The sequence below is a fragment of the Solanum verrucosum genome, unplaced genomic scaffold (assembly GCF_900185275.1).
Source record: "Solanum verrucosum unplaced genomic scaffold, falcon-dt-bn FXZP01000207.1, whole genome shotgun sequence".
Lineage (NCBI taxonomy): Eukaryota > Viridiplantae > Streptophyta > Magnoliopsida > Solanales > Solanaceae > Solanum > Solanum verrucosum.
Genome location: NW_026019996.1, coordinates 3,176,590 through 3,198,051, shown reverse-complemented (window position 1 = coordinate 3,198,051; position 21,462 = coordinate 3,176,590). Strand labels below are relative to the sequence as shown.

General features: G+C 32.6%; 2 protein-coding genes across 4 annotated transcripts; both read right to left on the bottom strand.

Annotated features, from left to right (window-relative positions):
* Nucleotides 1-4,644: 4,644 nt before the first annotated feature.
* On the bottom strand, nucleotides 4,645-5,567 carry LOC125819263 (abscisic acid receptor PYL4-like). The gene is made up of 2 exons (XM_049498732.1): nucleotides 4,861-5,567; nucleotides 4,645-4,731 (listed from the first exon to the last, which is right to left on the bottom strand). Exons 1-2 carry the CDS (start codon nucleotides 5,486-5,488, stop codon nucleotides 4,682-4,684), a joined length of 678 nt encoding a protein of 225 aa, XP_049354689.1. The 5' UTR covers nucleotides 5,489-5,567; the 3' UTR covers nucleotides 4,645-4,681.
* Nucleotides 5,568-12,280: 6,713 nt separating this feature from the next.
* On the bottom strand, nucleotides 12,281-19,529 carry LOC125819243 (SNF2 domain-containing protein CLASSY 1-like). Of its 3 annotated transcripts, none has more exons than XM_049498710.1 (6): nucleotides 19,511-19,529; nucleotides 18,042-18,235; nucleotides 16,950-17,203; nucleotides 15,276-16,745; nucleotides 14,909-15,064; nucleotides 12,281-14,594 (listed from the first exon to the last, which is right to left on the bottom strand). In XM_049498710.1, the coding sequence occupies exons 2-6, from the start codon at nucleotides 18,085-18,087 to the stop codon at nucleotides 12,660-12,662; spliced, it is 3,861 nt and encodes a 1,286-aa protein (XP_049354667.1). In that variant the 5' UTR covers nucleotides 18,088-18,235; nucleotides 19,511-19,529; the 3' UTR covers nucleotides 12,281-12,659. The 3 variants fall into 3 exon arrangements, with proteins under 3 accessions (XP_049354667.1, XP_049354666.1, XP_049354665.1); XM_049498709.1 differs by lacking the exon at nucleotides 19,511-19,529 and adding an exon at nucleotides 19,193-19,357; XM_049498708.1 differs by lacking the exon at nucleotides 19,511-19,529 and adding an exon at nucleotides 19,193-19,248 and having other exon boundaries at nucleotides 18,042-18,273.
* Between the last annotated feature and the right edge of the window lie 1,933 nt (nucleotides 19,530-21,462).

Below are 21,462 nucleotides of genomic sequence, written 5' to 3'. Positions count from 1 at the left end.
AAATTAGATAAATAAATTTTATAATTATTTATATATTATTCATAAATCAAATATAAATATTTTGTTAAATTTTAATTAACTTAAGTTTTTAACTTTACCATTTTCTCAAGCCCAACACTTTAGCCCAACTACAACAATCCTAAGTCCAAGTCCATCAAAATTCATTTTAGTCTTTACCTACCCTATTTCACATAAAATAGTCACACTTTCTCTTAATTGAATCACTTTGTTCGTGTAATAATAACTCTAGTATTGCTTAATTGTTTAATTGAACCGACAATTACTTTTCTGTGGATTGTTCATGTATTAGGTGCTTGTGTCTATCGAGATATAAACGTCCTCAAAAAAATTATTACTTTCAAACGGAATAAACCAAAAAAACTTAACCAAACCGACAATAACAAAAGCGACGGTTATTTTTCATTTGGTTTGGTTTGGTTTTAGAAATTTAAAAAAATGGTTAAATTGGTTTGATTTTGCTTTTAATCAATAATCAATCCAAACCAAACCATGAACATCCCTAATCATGTCGAATATTGAAATTGAAAACTTATTAATTGAGAAATACAAACTCTTTTTGAGATAAATAGATTTTTTTATAATAAACACTGAAATTGAGACCGAAAAAGTACTAATTATTTTATGTATATAATTTTTAACACATGTATGCATACCATTAAAGCTAAAACTAGTGAATATGTATTATACTCCCCCGTTACATTTTAGTTGGACTCTATATTTTAAAAAATGGATTTCTTTTTATCTCTTTTAGTAAATTGTGAGAGTTTTTTTATATTATTAGTATTAAATAACTAAATAGAAGTAACAATAATTAAATTTAGAGTGAAAAATTATAAGATATACATTTTCTTAAAAAGGGTATAAAATCAATATAAACCATTTTAATATTAGGAATAGGTTCTGTGCTGCAAGCGGCAATGAACAGAAGAGAAGGTAGCAGCCTGAGTAACACAAAAACGGGTGAAAACACTTGGGGTGGTTTGATAGTTGGTTAGGATTACGTTATTTATGTATTAAATTTTGTATAAATAATAATTTATTTTGTAATATTTTTTTATTATATATAATGTTTAACTCAATTAATATGTTGTTTGGTTTGTAATTTAGAATTATTAGTTTCATTCTCGAACTATTAATAGCTTTAAAAACACCTTTATTTGACTAACTTAACTTAAATACACCTCGATCTTGTAACATGAGTGAAAACACACTCCTAAATTTTCGCCAAGGTTAAGGGTGTTTTTTCAACACTTCTCTTGATCTTTTATTAAGAGTTTCATGCTCCTACAAGAGTTTGAGACCACTTGCTATGTCATGTTGCCATATCGGGATGTATCTAAGTTTAATTAGCCAAGTAGAGACATGTTCTTAAGGCTGTCAATAGTTTGCGGACAAAACTAATAATTTGCGCCAAGTAACTAACCTTCACTTTATATATATTTAGTTTTCAAATTTTTTCAACAAGCCTTAGTTATTCATTCTTAAAATAAATTTTTCATCTTTTTTAGCTAAAATATTTGTGTGTGTGAATTTCCTTAATTATACCGTGTGTTTAAAATAAAACTTTCATCTTATTTTACTTAAAAATAAAACTTTCATCTTAAGTTTGTTAAAGTAAAAGAAGATTTATTATTTATGTTACTTCATTTAAGCACATATCACTCTTAAATTGTAAAATATTAAAATTATTTTTATTTTAGTTGATATATAAAATACAAGCTGTCAATTGATTAAAAGAATATATAGTTTAAAATATATAATTCAGTATTAGAGAAATCAAAATATATAAACATAAAAACTAGTCAAATAAATTCAAAAATAAAAATTATATTATATCATGTAATTTTTTAATGGAAAAATATGAATTGTCATAAAAATAAAAAGTAGTGAAGATTATGAATGTTATACATGGTATTACAATAATATGAATACACGTGGATATAAAAAGTAAGGTATAAAAAGAATTTAAGGAGATACTTTTATCATTTCAACCTATTTTATTTCAGAATAAGTTAATCCCGATATTATTCTTCTACCTAAGGAGAAAAATAACTTATTTCAATACTAATTACTTGATTTCGAGATAAATTATGTCAAACTTATCAACCAAATAAATAGTTAAATGACACCAAAATTAATCCAAAAATTATTTGATATTATCACAAAGCTACTTGTCAGTGTACTAATCAATTAGCAAACGCCCCCTAAGTTGAATTTAATTTATTTAACGAAGACTAAAAGCGAAGGGCAAATTAAAGCATCAGAGTCAGGTGTAGAAACTGACTTCTCGTGATGTACACAGGGGCCGAATAGTATCAACAACATTTGAAACCTTTATTTAAATACTCCATTCGTTCATTTTTACTCGTCACATATTTCTAAAATAAATTTTTATTTTTATTTGTCACTTTACCTATCAAGAAAAAATAATTATTTTTTCATATTTAATCTTCAACATTAAATACTTATTCTTCAAATCATTTCAATACCTAATACTCTGTCCACTATTGATTTGATACTCCTTAAAATACAATAAATAATAAGAGTAATATTACTATATTATCCTTTAACTTTAGTAAATTTAATGATTTGAGAAATGTGTTAGATGATAAATAGTATTTAATAGCAAAGTTAAAATAGACACAAAAGATAAATTGCTCATCTCTTAATTTTCTGAATTGGACAAGTATTGTTGGACGTAGGAAGTACTAAGCAACATTAAATAGAGATAGTTTGATAAAATGCCTATATCAATAATTGTTTTCTTAATCGGTATGTCAAGTCAAACAGTGACAAGTAAAAATGAATTGAGGGAGTAAGTATTTTATCCATTTTATAAAATTTGAAAATTAATTTTAATTTTTTATAATTTTAAATTAAAAATATATTAAAATAGTTTTTAACATTATACTAAACATATCATATAAAAAATTATAATTAAATAATTATTAGAAAAAAACAATTTTTTAGATAAACTAAAAATAATAAATCAAATAAATAAAAAACAACTAGTACTTACAAGTTACAACGTACCATACTATGTATATAATGTATAGGGAAACATATATTAATAAGTACTCCATTGAATAAAGCCCTCCGTGCCCACTTGCAAACCAACTTGCCTTCTTCCTAATCCCAAGAGAAAATTAGGAAAAGCAAAACCACAAGTTGCCTTTTGTTTGAACACCAACTTGGTTATAAATATCAACTTGTTTGATTCTTCGATCACGACGACCAATATTAGTACTATTTTATTTATTTTTTAATATAAGAATAATCCATATTTTATTTTATCTTTATTTCAATATATTTGGTCAACAAATGAACTAGTTCAACTTTTCTTGAACATGCCCTAATACGGAAATTTAAACCCCTAGCTAACGATACTATTTTTGTTATTATAAAAAGAACACTAGAGTATTTAAATTGTTAGTTTCCATTTAGCCAGCAGATTCATTGTTCAAAAGCCATCTACTTTATTTATCATCGATTATTATAATAAAATAATTTACTCACAATTGGTGAAACCCTTTCACTATAATAATTGTTGGGGGATATTAAAGCTTTTAACTAGACAATTTGGAATTAAAAAATAGACATAAGTTCATTAATTGTGTTAAATAACTTTTGTTTTCCTCCGGAGCCTCCATTGGATTCCAACTAAATTCGAATCGCGCAATTCAAGACCTATTCTTGAGCGGCGCTGCCAACAAGATATTTTCCAGTTCCCCGAATTGCCACGGAAGTGGATATGTACTGGAATATTCTAATTCTTTTTCTACTTAGTAATGCTTTGTGGACATTCAGAGGGTTAATCTTATTTTTTTGATAATATTAATGCAAGATTTCACATTTCTAATATCAAAATTGTTTCCTAATTTGAGGTCTAGAGGAAGTGAGCACCACGAATTTGCCACATTCAACCGTCAAGGGAAAAGGAAAAAAATTACCGCAGAGAAATAGTAATGCCCAAATTCCAATTTCAACCTCATAGGGTAAAATGTTTCAAACTTAATTAATGCAAAGATGAGGGGAAGAACAGTACTACTTAATTACTGGATATCAATCTCAACTATATTGGTGACTCCTTGTATTTTTGATATTTTAATGTATTATTTCAAGTAATACAATAAGTCACAAAAGGAAATCCAAAACCTAGAACAATTGCTTTTATTAGAACTGGTAATCACCACACTTGGAAATGTGTAAAAATTGCACAATGGTCCAATCTTGGTACAAAAGCTACCAACTTATTAGGAGGCCTCTAATTTGAACCCTTCTTAACCAAACAAGTAAAGAGAAGAAGAAAGGAAGAAATAAATACTCCCTAATACTCTATTTCAATTTAATTGACTTCAATTCAAAATAGAAAGTTCAAACTAACTGATGTTTAGTGTAAGTTCGAATATAAAATTTACATATTTAAAACTATAGTACATAAGTTACCATAATAAACAATTTGATAAAGTATTTTTCACAATAATTAACAAACTGAGAAAATTAGGATGAAAGAAAAATATTTTTGACTGCTAACTAGTAACTAAACGGGTGGAAGTGTTAATACTTTGTATATTGAGAAGAATTTATGTGATGGTGACAAAGTGATTGGTAGGTATACAAATATCATAGTAACACGTTTAAACAATTCCAAGAACCAACCTTACAGTCTACGAAATCTATGAATTTTCAGTTGTGGGTCTTCATTATGATCTACAATAACAAAAAGTACTCTATCCATCATTCATAACAAGTAACAACTAAGTTTAAAAAAAAAAAAAAAATCCCGAAATGTACAAAACAGAATAATTAATTAATCATGATTCATAGTTAATTTATTACTCTTTGACGTTTTAGCCTTGTTCTGTGCGATTTGCGCCAGCGACTGCAAATTGCACCGCACAATTGTATCCACAAATACACACGTTTCTTCCTTGGTATTCCCTTGTGGAACATCTACTTCATACGATTCTACCACCACCGTCGATCCTTCTTCCGCCGCCCGGTGCAGCGTCGTCACCGATCGGTAATTATTTAGCCGATGATCTCCTCCCACAACGCTAAAACTCAACACGTGTTTCTCGTCATCCAAAATCTCCAGCCTCTCCGTACTGGAACCCGCCGGAAGTCCGGATACAACCCGAACTTCCCTAAGTGTACCGACGTCACCGTCACCGACGATGACGTGGCAGCTCTTGAGAAAGTGTTTGTATGCTTGTGGGTTATCGAATCGGCGGACGAGGGACCAGACAGTGTCGATTGGGGCGGAAATAGACTGCAGCACCGCGGAGCAGCACTGGTTGGGACCCACAACGTGGGTGTGGTAATGCAATACGTTGTCAGGGACAGAAATGGAAACCGGACTGAACCATGTTGTAGCCTGAGATAATTGCGGTTGTTTGTGGAAGTTGTTAACCACTAGTGTGGCGGTGTTCGGATTAATTCGATGCAGTTGAAGGGAAGAAGGCATCCTTTTTTCTTTTTTTTTCTTCTCTACGCCTCTCTTCTCTTTGGAAAAAAAAAAGAAAAAGATTAGAGAGATAACATATATACCATCAAGAAATTAAGAAAGGAATATATATGTACAATACTTACGAATAACTCTTAAAAATAAAGGGAGATGTTTAGCACATCGCTTACGCAGGCTTCTGCAAGTGGATCATCAACTTGCTTAAAACTCGTTTGGACGGAGTCTACTTACATTTTGCCCTTCTTCTTTCTCTTTTATTACGTGATCTGCCACACTGTTGTAATCCGAGGTTTCCTCTGCTGAAATTACTAAATAGCCCTTCATATCTCCAATAAATACAGCCGACTCTCCCAGCCATGGCGGTGTTCTGAACAACTACACTCAGCCAATGGTTTGTCGTTTGATTCATCCTTTTCATCTGCCATCTTTTTTAAGAGATGCCACGTACACACTAAAAATATTTTTTCCAAAAAAAAAAAACATCTACTGATAAGAGAATCAATTAAAAATTCAGAAACTCTTTTCGTTTTCTTCATTAATTATCAACTATTTTTTACCCACGGAAGTACTGTAATAATATCTCAAAGAACAAATAAAAACACGCCTCACGTAGTCACGTGTGTATGTACAAATTTTCATAAACGGTGTTGATAATAGACAAAATTTCCTAAACAAATTTTTTAACTTTTTAAAATGTCTTTATAATAATTTTATCATAAATAGTATATTATGTATATTTTTTTCTATATAAGCTAAGATCAACACAAAGAATACATCATCCATTCAATTCTACATATTAGTCTTAATCAACTTCATCATCGTGAAAGCCTTTTCAATTATGGCATAACAACTAATAACTCCACTAATACGTATATATCACACAATTGTTTACCCTAAAAATGGAACCGTTGAATTATACGAGGTTAAAAACACACGTCTTAATCTAACACTTTTTAGGTCTGTTTACTAGCGATTTGAATATTTGATTTGTTATTAAAAAAGTAAATATAACAAAATACAATGTTGTAAGGATCACAGAGAGTGAAATGAAAAATGTTGTCAATTGAATTTAATGAATGTGCTTACTTGAGTGTACAGGTGTGATTTTTGTTCATTGTGATTATAATTATGTTGTGTGTTTGATTTATTAGATCAGTTTGTCATGTCTATACATATTATTCTTGAATTAGGTATCACACTAGTATATATTGTTACTGAATCAGATACCATGCTGATATATACTCTTATTGGATCGGATACCATATCGATACACTAACAATTTGAACGGGTACCACACCGATACACTAACATTTGTATGGGAGGAGTTTGGGGGGGGGGGGGGAGGGTTCCATGAGTGGACCGGGTAGATTAATTGTGTTATATATGTTACATGTTGATCTATGAGTGGGCCAGGATTGTTTTCGAATGCTGAAAAGGCTTTTGTGTAGATCGAAATTGCATGTTAAACATTGTAGATGATGATTAGGGATCCCTGAAGGTCCGAATTAAGATTAAAAGGGTGATTTATTAGGGTGTCGTATTGTAATCATGTGATTTTTGAATGATAAGTACGAGCTATGTTATAGTTGTGATTAAAATGGCATATATACTGCTTAATTAAATTGTGTTGCCTGCTCATATTTGTATAACTGAAGCGCTGTTTAGGCAAAATGTCGTCATGAGAGCTTGAGAGAAAAATAGTAAGCTAAGTAACAGAGAAAGTAGTGGCCATGTCTTGGGGAAAACTCTATGTTATAAGAAGGGTTAGATCATGATCTATATGAGGGTGGAATGACCTCGGTGGGGGAGTTGGCAGCGGAAGGAGGTAGGGTGACTTGAGATAGAGTGTATGAATTATACGGTAATGCTTGTAGTGAGAGTGATGAATGGGTGGATTGGGCCCTAATTTTATATTCAAGTTACATGTTTCTTTGATTATTTTCACGATCTTACGTGGTGGGTTCGGATCGACTGATGATATCTACCAGTACATGTTGTTTGTATTGATACTATTCTTGTTATGCCACTTGGCATAGTCTGGTTGCAGAATTCAGTGATGTTACATATGTAGGTGAAGACAATGTGATCTCTGATAACTTTTATTTCTCTTTTCTTATGGTGAGAGTTGTGTCTTATTCTTTCATAAGTTGTACTTTGTAGAAGCTCGTGTACCTGTTTAAACTAGTTCCTTGAGGAGTGTTTAGTTTGTTTCGTTGCACATGATTTTGTTATAAATCAAGTTAAGAGTATTTTCTATGATTAAATAAGATTTTAGATTATGTTTTATTAATTTTCGCATAACCATTTTTTAAAATTGAGTGGTAAAAGTTCTCCTATCTAAGTGTTAGAATAGATGCCAATAAAAGTAGAGTAAATTTTTGGAATAACAAACATAAAAATCATATTTGCGCTCTATAGCAAACATAGTTTGCTACGGAGCATCTGATTTGTATAAATCAGGCGTCTGTGTCTATGAAAATTGCGTTTGTATACGTATATGTTATTTATGTTAGGCTAGAGAGGCGAGCGAGATTAGGAGAGAGAGGAGAGAGGCGAGCGACATGGCAGAGAGTAGAGAGAGGTGAATCGTATATGTATATCAGTTAGATAATTGTATATATGTAACTACTATGTATATGTATCAATGATTGTGTTTGTATATCTGCATAAAATTTGAATTTATATACAATTGAATCGAGTTAATATACAATTGAATCGAATTAAAACATTTGTATTTGTATATCAAATCTCTCTCTCGCTTTATGGAAACACAAATTATACATTGCATTTGTATAATTTTTGTTTGTATAAAGCGAGAGAGAGAAAGACAAAAGAGAACTGGGGAGGAGAATATTTGTATTAGTAATTATAAGTGTATAAGAGGGTGATATATGTATTTGTATTTGTATATACAATCTCTCTCGCTTTATACAAATACAAACACAATTTATACATTTGTGTTTGTATGAAGTGAGAGAGGCAAGGGAGAGAACTGAGAGTGGCCATCGAGATTCAGGGGAGAGAGGTGAATGACAATGTGTTTACTGTGAATTAGAATTAAATGAAATTGTTGCTATAACATGTATTTTGAATTAATAATTTGCTATATTGCACAATTTTCCCATAAAAGTATATTTTATGCCGAATAGAAGGGAGGGGGAAAAAGAGTAAGCAGAATGAAAGAGGTTAGTCACGAATTGGCTTCTAGTAATCACTATTTATGCAAATGATATTCTAGGGTAATAGTAAACTATTTGCATGAAGTGACGTCGCTAGGTAAATTTTCTTGCAAGTGATGCTAAGAACATATATTAAAGTCAAACATGAAAAACATTACGCAACATGTCTTTTCTATGTAGGTAAAATCATTTTTATTCTTTGGTTTCCCGTCCGGTGTTTGGAGTCCACACTAAAGCTCCAAATAAATTTGAATCGCGCACTGTAGGACCCATTCAGGGGTGGCACTCCCAACATAATTTTTTTCATACTCAGAGCTCGAACCCGAGACTTCTGGTTAAGGGTGAAACACTCCCACCAGTGCACACTCATGTTGGTGCTTCCTCTGTTCCAATGTATATTTATATACGACGCCACAGGTGGATTAGGTGTCGGGTGTTCATTTGAATCTTATGGTAAAATTATACTATATTTATAAAATATTTATTTTATTTTTATGTATATATAGTGATTTTGAATCCCCTTTAACATATATAGGACTAGAGGTTGACATAGGCGTTTAGATTTAAACTCAAAGTTTCAATCATGAGATATATTTTAAGTTTTCAAACTCCCTTAATGAAAATTTGAATCCATCAACTATATGACATACTTACTTCTTTAGTTAGTAAAAAACAAGACATATTTCAAAGACTTTTATAATAATATTATCAATATTTTACTTATGTTGAATCTTGTTTATTTAATAAAAAATCTATAAAAATGTACTATTCTATTTTAAAATTTACTAATTTAAAAAATGATTTTTAAACATACAAAGACTTTTTATATTTCTTAAATTTCATGTCGATTCAAATTACGTAATAACGACAGAAAGAGTAATTTATTTTGTGCAAACAGTTCAAGTAAAGTCATAACCATGTCGAAAGGGCAACCATCTAATTTGTCGAAATTTTAGCTTTATATACATTTCAACGTGAGGAATGGAATATTTGAAGAAAAAAAAAGAAACATATTATATACCTTTCTTCTTTTCAGTTTATGTGATCGTATTTTATTTTTAAAATTAATTAATATTAATTTTTTTATTTTACTTTTGATTAATTCAAAGCTTTTATAGTCATTGAATAACAAGTTTTAATTTTTTTTATATATTTTATTAAATTTCTTATCGTATCAAGTATGATAAATAAATTAAACGGAGAAATATGTGCTTACAATATGGTTCGTTTCTTAAGATTATCAACTTGATGGAGTCTCGTGCTTCTTCTCCTCTTTTTCCCTTTTACTTTTCTTGAGGAGGCTGGTGAGAATGCACTTGCACAAACAAGTTGCTAATTTCTTTCATATTTAAACAAATTATTAGAGATGATGATTAAAGTTATTGCAATTTGTAGATAAAAGTCTAGTAACAACTTTGTATTATTATTGAAATTTTCTTGGAGATTGATTGCAATTTGAAATTAACAATGGCCTAAATTATGATCCTATATTTAATAAGAAAGTTCAATGTACATGGTATATATCTATCTATTTTAGTGGTGACAAACGAGCGAATTGAATTGTTGAAATTGATTTGAGCTAAAATGAGTTGGACTACAATCCACTTATTATATGAATATGAATAAAAAGTGAATTTAGTAAAATATGAATTAAGTTATATGGTTTTATTTTCCACCGCTAAACCAAAATTACCAAATCACAAGATTTGAACTACTATTCATTAGCTGCTATGTAAACGATAATTGGTCAGTACATGTAATATCTTCAGGATCCAATTAATTAGCTGCTATCTAAATATCTTCAGGATCCAATTAACCAAAAGGGTCATCATCAAAGTTTAATCCAGAGAAATTATAAAACTAGAATACGATTTATGACGGACATTATGAGTTCATCTGAATTCTTTTTTTTTTTTTTGCACAAACTATATGTGTACATATTATATATGTGTTATATGATCACACTTATTTTTATCTATCAACTCTAAATTCTTAATTCGTCTATAGATAAAAATAACTGTCTTTTCAAAAAATGAACGTGAAAAAGGTTAATGCGCTTTCTTCCAAGTTGGGATCTAAATTTTTCAAGTTTATGATCCACTTGACATTAAAAGTAGTATTTGGTTAGATTGAGGAAGATTTTATGGAGGAATTTGCTAATTATATATTCTTATAAAAATAAATAAAGCAGTAGCACCTTGTATGAGATGTGCACTCTTCAACAACATGAGTTTAATTAAGGGTGTATTTGGTACAAACTGAAATATTTTTCAATTTTTTCATGTTTTTCCTTTGTGAAAATAAGTTGCTTAAAAAATGAGGAAAATGACTTTCCTAATAAAAGTAGGAAAATCAAAATTTATATGTGACATTCCAATAAGTTCATTGTTTTTTTCCGCATTCTCAACCCTTGACCATCTCACCCTTCGCCACCTATGTACCCCACTCCTTACTTATCTCATCCCCCACAATATTTTGTTAGATTATTTGAATTAATCATTTTTTGTTTACTTACCAAACATTTAAAAAAAAAAAAAATAATTAGAAAATCTACTTATAAAAAAAATAAAAACTTTTGTACCAAACACCCCTTAGTTATATATTTATTTGTTAAGTAACTTAATCAACCAGAGATTAACCAAAAGTTTCAAAGCTTAAATTTAGGCTTTAAGTCAGCCCATGGTTTTAGTTTTCAGTCCCAACAAAATGGATTATGTTGCACTCCAAATACATACGAGGAATATATCTAGCACTACCAAAAAAAAAGAACAAATGATATTTCGTAATTCCTTTTTTATATTAAAAAAAAAAAAAAACTCAGGCTTTAATAACACATGACTATTTTATTAAATTTATTTGAAGTCTAAAATCTAAATACATAACAAAATGGGGAAAGTGCAATGTAGAAATGAAACCTGGTCTAAAATGAAGAGTTACCTTGATGTATATTAGTGTAATGATCCCTTCAGTCATAAAGTCATTTTAAGATGGTTAGGGCTATAGTACTCATGCTAGAGACCTCATAGTGAAATGAGCTAATAAAAACTGAATATGGAGAGGTTTTAAAATTGTTATAAAAATGATTCCTTCGACATAAAAACTGCTCTGAGGGGGTGGATGAAGTAGAAACTGTGAATTAGGCTATTGGATCATGTGAAAAGCTATTGCATGATGAGATAACCCTTGGGTAATATATATTAGACCTGGTAGAATTAAGTAGATTTGAATGCCCAAGACTATTCATGCACTTTTCTTTTGAGTGATCTAGAGACTTCTATATGCACCCCAACATCTAGCGTTGTTACATTTCATATATGACTGCGATCTAGAGACTTCTATATTCACCCCAACTGTCCAAACATGCTCTTATTCATGTACTCTACACAAGAAAAATGTTTTCACATAAAATTAGAGTAATCAGTTAACTGTCAAGTTCAGGTTCAATTGCATACTCAAGCACAAACCTCAGGCATTGGACTCAAAAGAAATAGAGGATGAAGGCAAGGAAAAGTTCTTCAGTGGGCTAAACCTAAACCACTAATTTGGATCATAACAATCACTGCCTAGCCTAAAGCAACAAGTAGAACCAATTCAAAACTCCATACACCAAAGTAGTATGCAAGCACGGGCTATTCAGCTCGAGTTGCATATATATTATTCAAACTAAAACACACTACTTATTTATACCGAGTCCTTACACATAGCCACAAAGAAAGCATAATACAAATAGTATTTCACACTTATTTGCTTAAAATCCTGAATCCGCCACTCGTGCTCAGCTCAAGTTGCAGATCTATAACTCAAGATACTTAAAACACACTTATTTATACTGAATCCTTGCACATTGTCATAAAGGAGCATTAATACACTACTATTTCACACGTACCGATTTTTTAAAATCCTGAATCCGCCTCCAAATGTGATGGAACACATTTTTCCTTCACACCAGCTAATGTCTGGCTTATGGCAGTCCCTTACTAGGCAGAGGGACTTCATTCCTGCAGACTTCCCATGTTGGAAGCCTTCTCATTTTTCATAATGGCATGGAATAATGTAGCTCGATCCTCCTCAACAATTTCTCTCAACAATTCATCTTCAATTTTTGGAGCTTGCCAGTGAGAAGGGTCCTCCACAAGGTCTTCACTGAATATCATGCTTGATACCCATTCTTTCCATGTTGTTCTTTTGTATTTCTCCTCTTCCAGTGTGCCCGTTGCCAGAAGCTGGTAGACATACACAACTTTGTCCTGACCAGGACGAAAAGCTCGTGCAATGGCTTGCTTGCTCTTAGAAGGATTCCACTCTGAATCCAGTAATATTACACGTGATGCTGCGGTCAAGCTAATGCCTTCTGCACAAGTTGTAATGGATGCCAACATAACCTTTGATGGTCCACCTGGCTCCTCAAATTGATCCATTATCCTTCCTCTTTGAAAAAGCTCAATGTCACCTTGAAGCACCAGTACTTCGATGCCCTTTCTCCACCCATAGAACCTCTCAAATATCTCCAGAAAAAGATTAATTGGAGCAATATTGTGGCAAAATATCAAAACCTTTTCTCTCCTGAGGAGACAACGAGGAATTAGGCTCATTACAAATTTGACTTTTGAACCCAGCTTCAGATCAAACTTGAATTTCTGGAGAGCCTCCAGCTCCTCTTCCTTGAAGTACTGGCTAGAACATGCTGTCGTTCTGATCAACCAAGGATGGATTGCACCAAGGGTAATCAACAGCTCTAACTCCAGAGGAAATCCTTTGTAGATGGGCCTTTGATTTTGAAGCTTCACCAAAATTTCTTGTTGAAGAGTAGTTGATTTCATCATCAAGGTGTAACATTGTAAACCAGGAAGGTTATCAGATGTTCCACCGTCATGCACATCTATGAATCCACCTGTTAGTTTCTTCAATATGTTTAGGCCTTCTTTCCTTTTCTTGGGGATGTCTGAATCAATGACGGTTGAAATTTTATCAATAAACATCTTTCTTGCTCGATTTTCCAATGAAAAGCGCGATGCACCTTTGTTTTTCTTCTTGTACTTGGGATCCAGCTCCTTCAAGACCTCATCAACAAAGGTTGGCCTTGCTAAGGTAAGTGTATTGAAATACTCTCCAAAATTATTCTGAAATAATGTACCAGAAAGTAATATCCTAAGCCGTGTATTGACCTTCATTAGACCCTTTCTTAACCTGGATTTTGTACTTCTTGGGTTGTGTCCTTCATCAAGTATTAGTAGCCCTGGACACTGCCGCAACACCTGGGCCATATATTTCCTATGCGCATAAGGTGAATCTTCCCGTGTCAGTGTTAAAAAAGAGGTATAACCCATAAGGAGAACACTGGGTTGCGAAAGCCACATCTGCATTTTCTCAAGGCAGTCCAAGACATGCATGACATCTTGGTTGCGAGGAAGACCAGGACATAATTTCACCTTTTCCCTTAGAACCTCTCCCTTAAAGGTTTGACCACCATGAATTTGGTAGACTGGCACAGGAATCTTCCACTTTAGTACTTCTTTGTACCAGGTGTAGAGTGTTGTCTTGGGAGCAAGGACCAATGGTCGTGATCCAGGAAATAACTTCAGGTAGCTTACAAGGAAGGAAATAATTAGTAAGGTTTTCCCAGCTCCTGGAGTATGAGAAATAACACAGCCACCTCTCTCTTTGCTCTCTGGTTGCATTTCTGCAGGTACTATGGATCCAGCAATATTTTTCCACAGAAATTCAAAGGCTCTCTTTTGGTGTACCCGTAATTTTTTTCCTAGATCAGGTATCAACGCCCAGACATTTCCTTCCCCTCCTCCTGATGATGAGGGTGCTCTGGAAGAAACAGGAATGGACAAAGTATCAAGGCCATCATCATCCTGCTTGTGATCTGTAGCTTCTTCAGTTCTTTGCTCCTTGTTGGAACTGTAGTTTGACGAAGGCATCTATAGATATGAACGAATGGTTAGTAAGCATGGTGAAGAAAATAAGCAAAAGAGTGTAGCAATAAAAGCCTAATATGCAAGAATCATAGTCTAGATCTGCTTCTACATGTGTACTGAACTACATGCCGAATATACTTCCTATTACGTGTAGGATAAAATGATGACATAGACCATGAAAAAGAACATCTCTATGTAAAAAAAATTTGGGAAGTGCCACCATTTCTTGGAATCTTCTTCCGGGGAATCTCTCAGACCTCTTAAGCAGATGCATCAGAATAAGAGAAACTGAAATAAGTTTGAGACTTTTGACTTACAAAGGGTGGTGGAACATCCTTTATTTCGGTGCTAACGAATCCACATAGCCGGCAAATAATTCCAATTTCTTCATTCAGTCGATAATCATGTCGACAAACTTCTCCACGTATTTCAGCTCCTATCCTGACATTACTTGCATATTGAACATGGGAATCCTGTGTCACATTTGATAAGGACAACATCAAACATAAGGTAGCACAGCAGTTATATAATCGATAGACAAAAGAAAAATAACACACCGTTGATCAAGACAATATCAAAACATAAAACAGTGACCAGTCCAATAATTTCCAGCAAAAAGCACATTCCACGAACAATATGTCTTTGTTAACATAATCAATGCCAGTAATTATTAAAATAACATACCTCACTGTCATCTAGAAGATAACATGATGCCAGGGCTAGTTCCATCTCCTTCCATAGCATATCAATTTCTGAAACCTCTTCGTCCCTATTCATTGCGAGATGATCACCTGACTCTCTGTGGCCAGATTTTGTTGACTGAAACTCTTTCCACTGATCAATTATTGGTGGCTGTTCCTTATTAAGTGTGGCATCAATGTTCGCCATGCACCTTCTAATCAATTCCTTGTACACATTAGCCGCTACAGAACCCTTTTTGAATGATCTTATATCATAAATACTATCCTTCTTTGAAGTATTTCTTTTGTATTTCTTATGTGAACCTAACGCCCCACCTCTTCGATCAAGTCCCATGAACTTTAACTTTGAAATTTTGACTTGACCCCAGCGTCTAGCTTCTGGTTTTGTGAAGTTCATTTTGGAAGCTTTCCTATCATGCGATGTTGAAGAACTATTGAAATAAATATATCTGGAAACTATTTCACCAATCTCTGCAGACAAATGTTCAGGAACATCAACATCAAGCGGAACCTGTTCATGGACAGTTAAATCAGTTCCTGAAGAAGGATGCAGGGGAACAATAGCAAGTTGATGTTGACTGTCAGCTGTAACTGATTTCTTGTCTGCAAGCTTATTTACATCTGATTTGAGTGCATTTCTCCATCCGGATGAACTTTCAGAGGACTTCTCATGAGGTCTGATGCTTCCTACAAACAACTCTCTCTTGTAAGACCTGGCAATTTCATCGATTTCACCAGTTCGATAAGCATGATCAGCCTGAATAGAAAGTGCAAGTGGTAGTTCTTCATACTCCACTTTTCTCCTACCCCCAACTAACCTTGTCATCTCAACATCAAATTCTGCCATATCATCATCACATCCATAATAACGCTCTGGCTGTACAAATCGACGCTTTGACCTTCGTGGGCCCATTAGATCATACAGAACTAGAGGCCCAGCTTCACTAAGGTCACTGGTAGAATTTACATCTGGGATATCCCTACTGAATTGAAAAACAGTGGTTGTTTGAACTCCGTCTTCTAACTTGAAATTCACGGAGTGAGAATGTTGGTTTGGATTTGATTCTTTCTTGACTAGATCATCATCCACAATCTCATAGACAATCTGGTTATGGATCGATCTTACATCAAATGTAGCTTCTTTCAGGACAGATGCAGTCATTAACCATGTGAGGTCAGAGGAGAATTTTCCTATGAATAGTTTAAAAGTCTGCAACGAATTGCAGTCCTCAGAAGAACTCCAACGGTAATGTTTGTCTTCACAAGGTTTAGGTTCAAGTTTTTGGAGAACTGCAATCTGATCAATGGGCAACATCTTTATCTCTTTACTTAGGGTTTTCTTCAAAATGGGAGGAGGGCCTTGAGTGACATAAACGCTGACATGAAATTCGCAGGTACAAGTGAGCTCATGAGGCTTCCTCTCTATAGATCTTATTTTTCCATCAATCCACACCTACATGGAAGAATCAAAGGTAAATAAGCACAATAAGATAGTAAACTTCACAGGAAACCAACCCCAACAAACAAATGGACGAAGCACTATGGGCTACTCCAGCAAAGTCAGGAAGAACCAACTTATGTACAACACTTGGTGAAAAATATCTTCTTATTTGGAATATAAAAGAAGGCAGTACAATTATCCAATGCTGCTACTTACAGGCTTGACATCTTTCTCATCCCCTGAATCTTCTCCTTGGTAAGGGATTGAAAGCACACAAACCTCAAGTCCAGGTCGTAAGAAGCAGGCACAATCAGATAAAGTAGCTTTTCTAGACCTCATTCGAAGATTTGTTACCGGAATATTCTCCTCAATCACCTCCCCATCAACTAGAACATGAGTAGTGATGGTCCCCATATTGATCCTTAGGCGCTCCACAGCTTGCCAAGATCCGTACCAGAATGCCTCAAAAGCTGTCAAACAATACAGGAACAATCAATGTGCACAGTTAAAATGAAGATGTAGTCCTATGTCAGACAAATAATTTACATCCTCACTTCTACAGAAAAGAAGTGATCCATATTTGGTTCTGTCTTGTTTCTCATATCAATCGATGCAAATAGATAGTTTGTTTCAGAAAAGAATAGCAAGTCAATTCAGTTTGTATCAAGAACGACTAAAATCTAACTTTGAAAGGAGACTGAGCATCAAGCAAAGGGAGGTAATACTCAATGCTTCAACAAGAGGCAGCAATATTGCAACAGTTTGACAACTTTTTATGACTGAATGACAGTATGAACAATTTGCACTAACCAGTTTCTGCTTGTCTTTCTATGGCTGGTATCGCTTATAGCTACAAAGTATGCATGTACTCGTGCAGGAAAAAGAATAGAGCTGCTATATGACAAATATGAAGCAGGAGAAAGAGTGAAGTCTTGTCTAAAGGATACACTTCAGCAATGTTATATGTGGTTAATTTGATTATAGAAATTAATAAATGTTACCAGAGAGTAGACCATCAGACCAAGGCCTTCAGAAACATAAATAAGTTGTTTAGATGAGGTTTGACTCCTTACAATCCAATAGTAACGAACAGTTAAAATATCAATGTCATCACAAGATTCCACTCCAATAATTTATTGCTTCAATAATCAGAATATATTGCAAAAGTGTGTTAACAATTTCATGAGGGTTTGATGATTCAACTTTCAAAACCACATCCAACTTAAATCAACATTCTCCCAGACAGCTTCTGCTGATAAAATTAATCAAAAAGTAAAAAGGAGACTAAGTTTGTAGGTCATTGCTTACGGTGTGGATCAATTGGATGAGCATTGTAATGTATATGCCTCTTCATCACCACCTAAAGGTTCAAGTCCAACCTTGTCAGTAATCAGAAGAAAGAATCAGTTTAGTTGTGCCCAATAGCTGCAACGGATACTGACGGAGCCGGATTTGAGGTCAGCACTAAAGCAACTTGCTATGTACAATATTTCCATCTATTGCTGCAAAATTTTCCCAGTTTAACCCAATGTTTAAATTCCTGGATAATAAAAAAAATCTATAACACTTTTGTAAGATGACAAAAATAGAAATACTGTTACTCTCTCATTCCTTTTTGTTTTTGTTCCTCCCAAGAAATGGTCAAATTTTCTTATTCAATTGATTTTTGTTTTTCCTTTGATCTCTTTTTCATATCTAACACAACAAAATTAATCAATGAAAAATGCATTTCTAGAACGGCCACACCTCTTGAATGCCCGTGTTGGACTTTACATAGTCATAATCATAAAATTGAAAAACTTCCGTTTCTGAAGATAAATTCACAGTATGTAAGAGAGAATATATATATGTGTGTGTGTGTGTGTGGGCGGAGCTAGAATAAGAGTTGGGGATTCGGCCGAAACCACTAGTTTTTATCCAAATTCTATATTTGTCTTAAGAAATGTAATGAATATGTATAAACTCTTAATTTAGAACCAATAAATAGAATCCCGAACCCATAAACTTCAATTCTTGGCTCGGCGACTAGACTAAGGAACAAGGGTACAGGGTTGCATTAAAAAGTGAAATTTATGCCTAACAAAATTAATCAATGAAAAATGCAAAGGTGAGTGCTTAGAAGCACTTTTTAACTTTTCCAAATACCTTCAAAAGTAAAAAAGTGATTAAAAACAAAATCATCTAAAAATAAAGCTGGGTCGGCCGAAACCAGTAGTTTTGATCCAAATTCAATATTTGTTTAAGAAATGTAATGAATATGTATAAAACTCTTAATTTATAATCAATAACTAGAATCCTGAACCCGTAAACTTCAATTCTTGGCTCCGCCACTGGACTAAGAAACAAGGGAACAGAGTTGCATTAAAAAGTGAAATTTAAGCGTATCTAAAGTGGTTACGTTCAGTAAGATCAGAAAAGTTTCTCCTTCGAGGAAAAAGACACCAGAAAGCAAAACAAACCTTAGGAGAAGTGTTCTCATAATGCAACTTTGCTATATATGTTGATTTTTTGACTTAACAACATGATTAGCACCCAATTGTCCATAACCACTAAACTAGAGCATCGATACAAAAACAGAGATAAAGGAGAGAAGAACTTAAAAGCACTATAAATAGGTTAATTTTCCAAATGCGATAAAAAAACGCTAACAAAACGCAGTTCTGGCCAAAGTCAGCAGGAATCATCTTCCAGGCATAAAAAAGCTGCAAAAAAATCGCCAAAAAGGGGAAAAATACACACAACAGCTAGTGTAGTGTGAGGAAAAGGAATTAATTTACCAAATAGAGAAATACATATATTCCACAGAAATGTTGTAACCTGCAAGTAGAATTATTGAATTCAGCTACATATCAGTCGGAAAAGGGAATTTGATAGTCCGGCGAGATTGTTTTTGGTTGAAATGCATTTAGGAATTTGGCGAATTCGGAAAGTGGAGTGAGTGGAGAGCGAATAAGGGAAAAGTCCAGAGGGTAAAATTGACTGAGGAGAGGAAAAGTGATTCTCTCATTGGGGTTTGTGCTTATTGTCTGCTCATATAATAGATTTTTGTGCATTACTAGTCTAATGTCTGCCTTTTTCCATGACCCTTTACGATAAATTTTAGGTGAATACTTTGGAATCCACGCACGGTTAAATTACGACAGTCAAAAATAATACTTTCCTCCGTTCCTAATTACTTGTTCATTTTTTTTTTATAATTATTCCTAATTACTTGTTCATTTTGACAAATTAAAAAAGGATAACTTTTTTTTTACTTATTATACTCTCAATTAAATGACTAATTATTTTGAAAAATGCGGAACTTTTCATCCACTTCATAATTAATAGGAGTAAAATGATACACTCACTATGTCATTAATTGATTTCTTAATAGATGTGTCAATTTAAAAGTAGACAAGTAATTATGGACAGAGGAAATATCCCTCCGTTTATAAGGTGGCCAAGTATTGTTAGGCATTCTAAAATAGTATAGTTTACAACTATTATTGAAGAGAGAGAAAAAGTATTTGTCTCATCTTACATGATTACTTGCTAAATTAAGATAAAATAAATTAATGTTTTCCCTTTTTAGCCCTACCATTAATATTTTCTTTGTCCCTAATTACTTGTCCACTTTTCCTTTTATAATTGTCCCTAATTATTTGTTCATTTTGATAAATCAAGAAAAGACAAAATAATTTTACCTATTATACCCTCAATTAATTACTTTGAAAAATGTATAATTTCTTCAAAATCTTAAATTTTTAATCTATCCACTTCATAATTAATAGGGGTAAAATAGTAAATTCACTATGTCAATAATTGTTTTCTTAATAGGTGTGTCAATTCAAAAGTGGACAAGTAATTAGGGACAGAGGGAGTATGACTTTAGAAGTTTAAACAAATTTTGAAGATTTAATTTTTTTTTCAAGAGGTTAATTAATATAAATAAATGAAAAAAATCATAAATTTAATCAATATATTAATAATTTCTTGATAACCGTGTAAAATAGGAAGTATCCATTAAATATGAAATTGAGGGAATACTATTTTGTTTTATTCATACTAATTTAGCACCTTCAAAAAAAAAAGAAATTTCGGATATTTAAATTTTTGCTTACACTTTCAAAGGTCATATTTATTGTAGAGGTAAAATGAAAAATAATTAATTGATTCTATCTTGATTTAGTAAGAGATCAAGTAATATGAGGTAAAAATATTTTTAATAAAATATCATTTAATATGAAACGGGGGTTACTTCTTTCATTTTATTTTATATGCGGTAGTTTTTTTTTAAAAAATAAATAAATTTGATCTTAAATGAGTGATAAATATTTGTGTGGCAATATACTATTTCACTAAAAATACAATAAATATTTTAAAATTAAATTGTTATTAAATATAAAAATATATTATTTTTTTAGGACCCATAAAAATGAAAAGTGAATAGTATTTTCCAGTTAATAGCTCTGACTGACTAATCACATTGACAGGTGTTTGAGCTGAAAACCTGGTTCAAATTTTTGTGTGTTGATACTTATCTTTTTTACTCACATTAAATTTTCTTGATATAGCAAGTAGGAGCCCCTAAAGTTCAGAAAAAGAAAAACTTTATAGGAAGAAGTAAATTATGACAGGTTTGCAGACGTACGATGACAAAACACAACTCCTCATCAGCTCCCGAATTAACACGATGAAAGATTATTTTGTTTCATTTGATATTTGAAATTTATATTAAAGTTTAATTATA

What these genes read in the sequence shown, in the direction of transcription:
- LOC125819243 (XM_049498710.1), bottom strand. Translation starts at nt 18,087, where the DNA reads ATGAAGAGGCATATACATTACAATGCTCATCCAATTGATCCACACC. An exon ending in TCATCCAATTGATCCACACC is followed by an intron (nt 17,204 to 18,041) that starts GTAAGCAATGAC and finishes ATTGTTTGACAG; the next exon opens with CTTTTGAGGCATTCTGGTAC. An exon ending in ATCTTCTAGATGACAGTGAG is followed by an intron (nt 15,065 to 15,275) that starts GTATGTTATTTT and finishes AATGTGACACAG; the next exon opens with GATTCCCATGTTCAATATGC.
- LOC125819263 (XM_049498732.1), bottom strand. Translation starts at nt 5,488, where the DNA reads ATGCCTTCTTCCCTTCAACTGCATCGAATTAATCCGAACACCGCCACA. An exon ending in CAAGGCTAAAACGTCAAAGA is followed by an intron (nt 4,732 to 4,860) that starts GTAATAAATTAA and finishes TTGTTATTGTAG; the next exon opens with ATCATAATGAAGACCCACAA.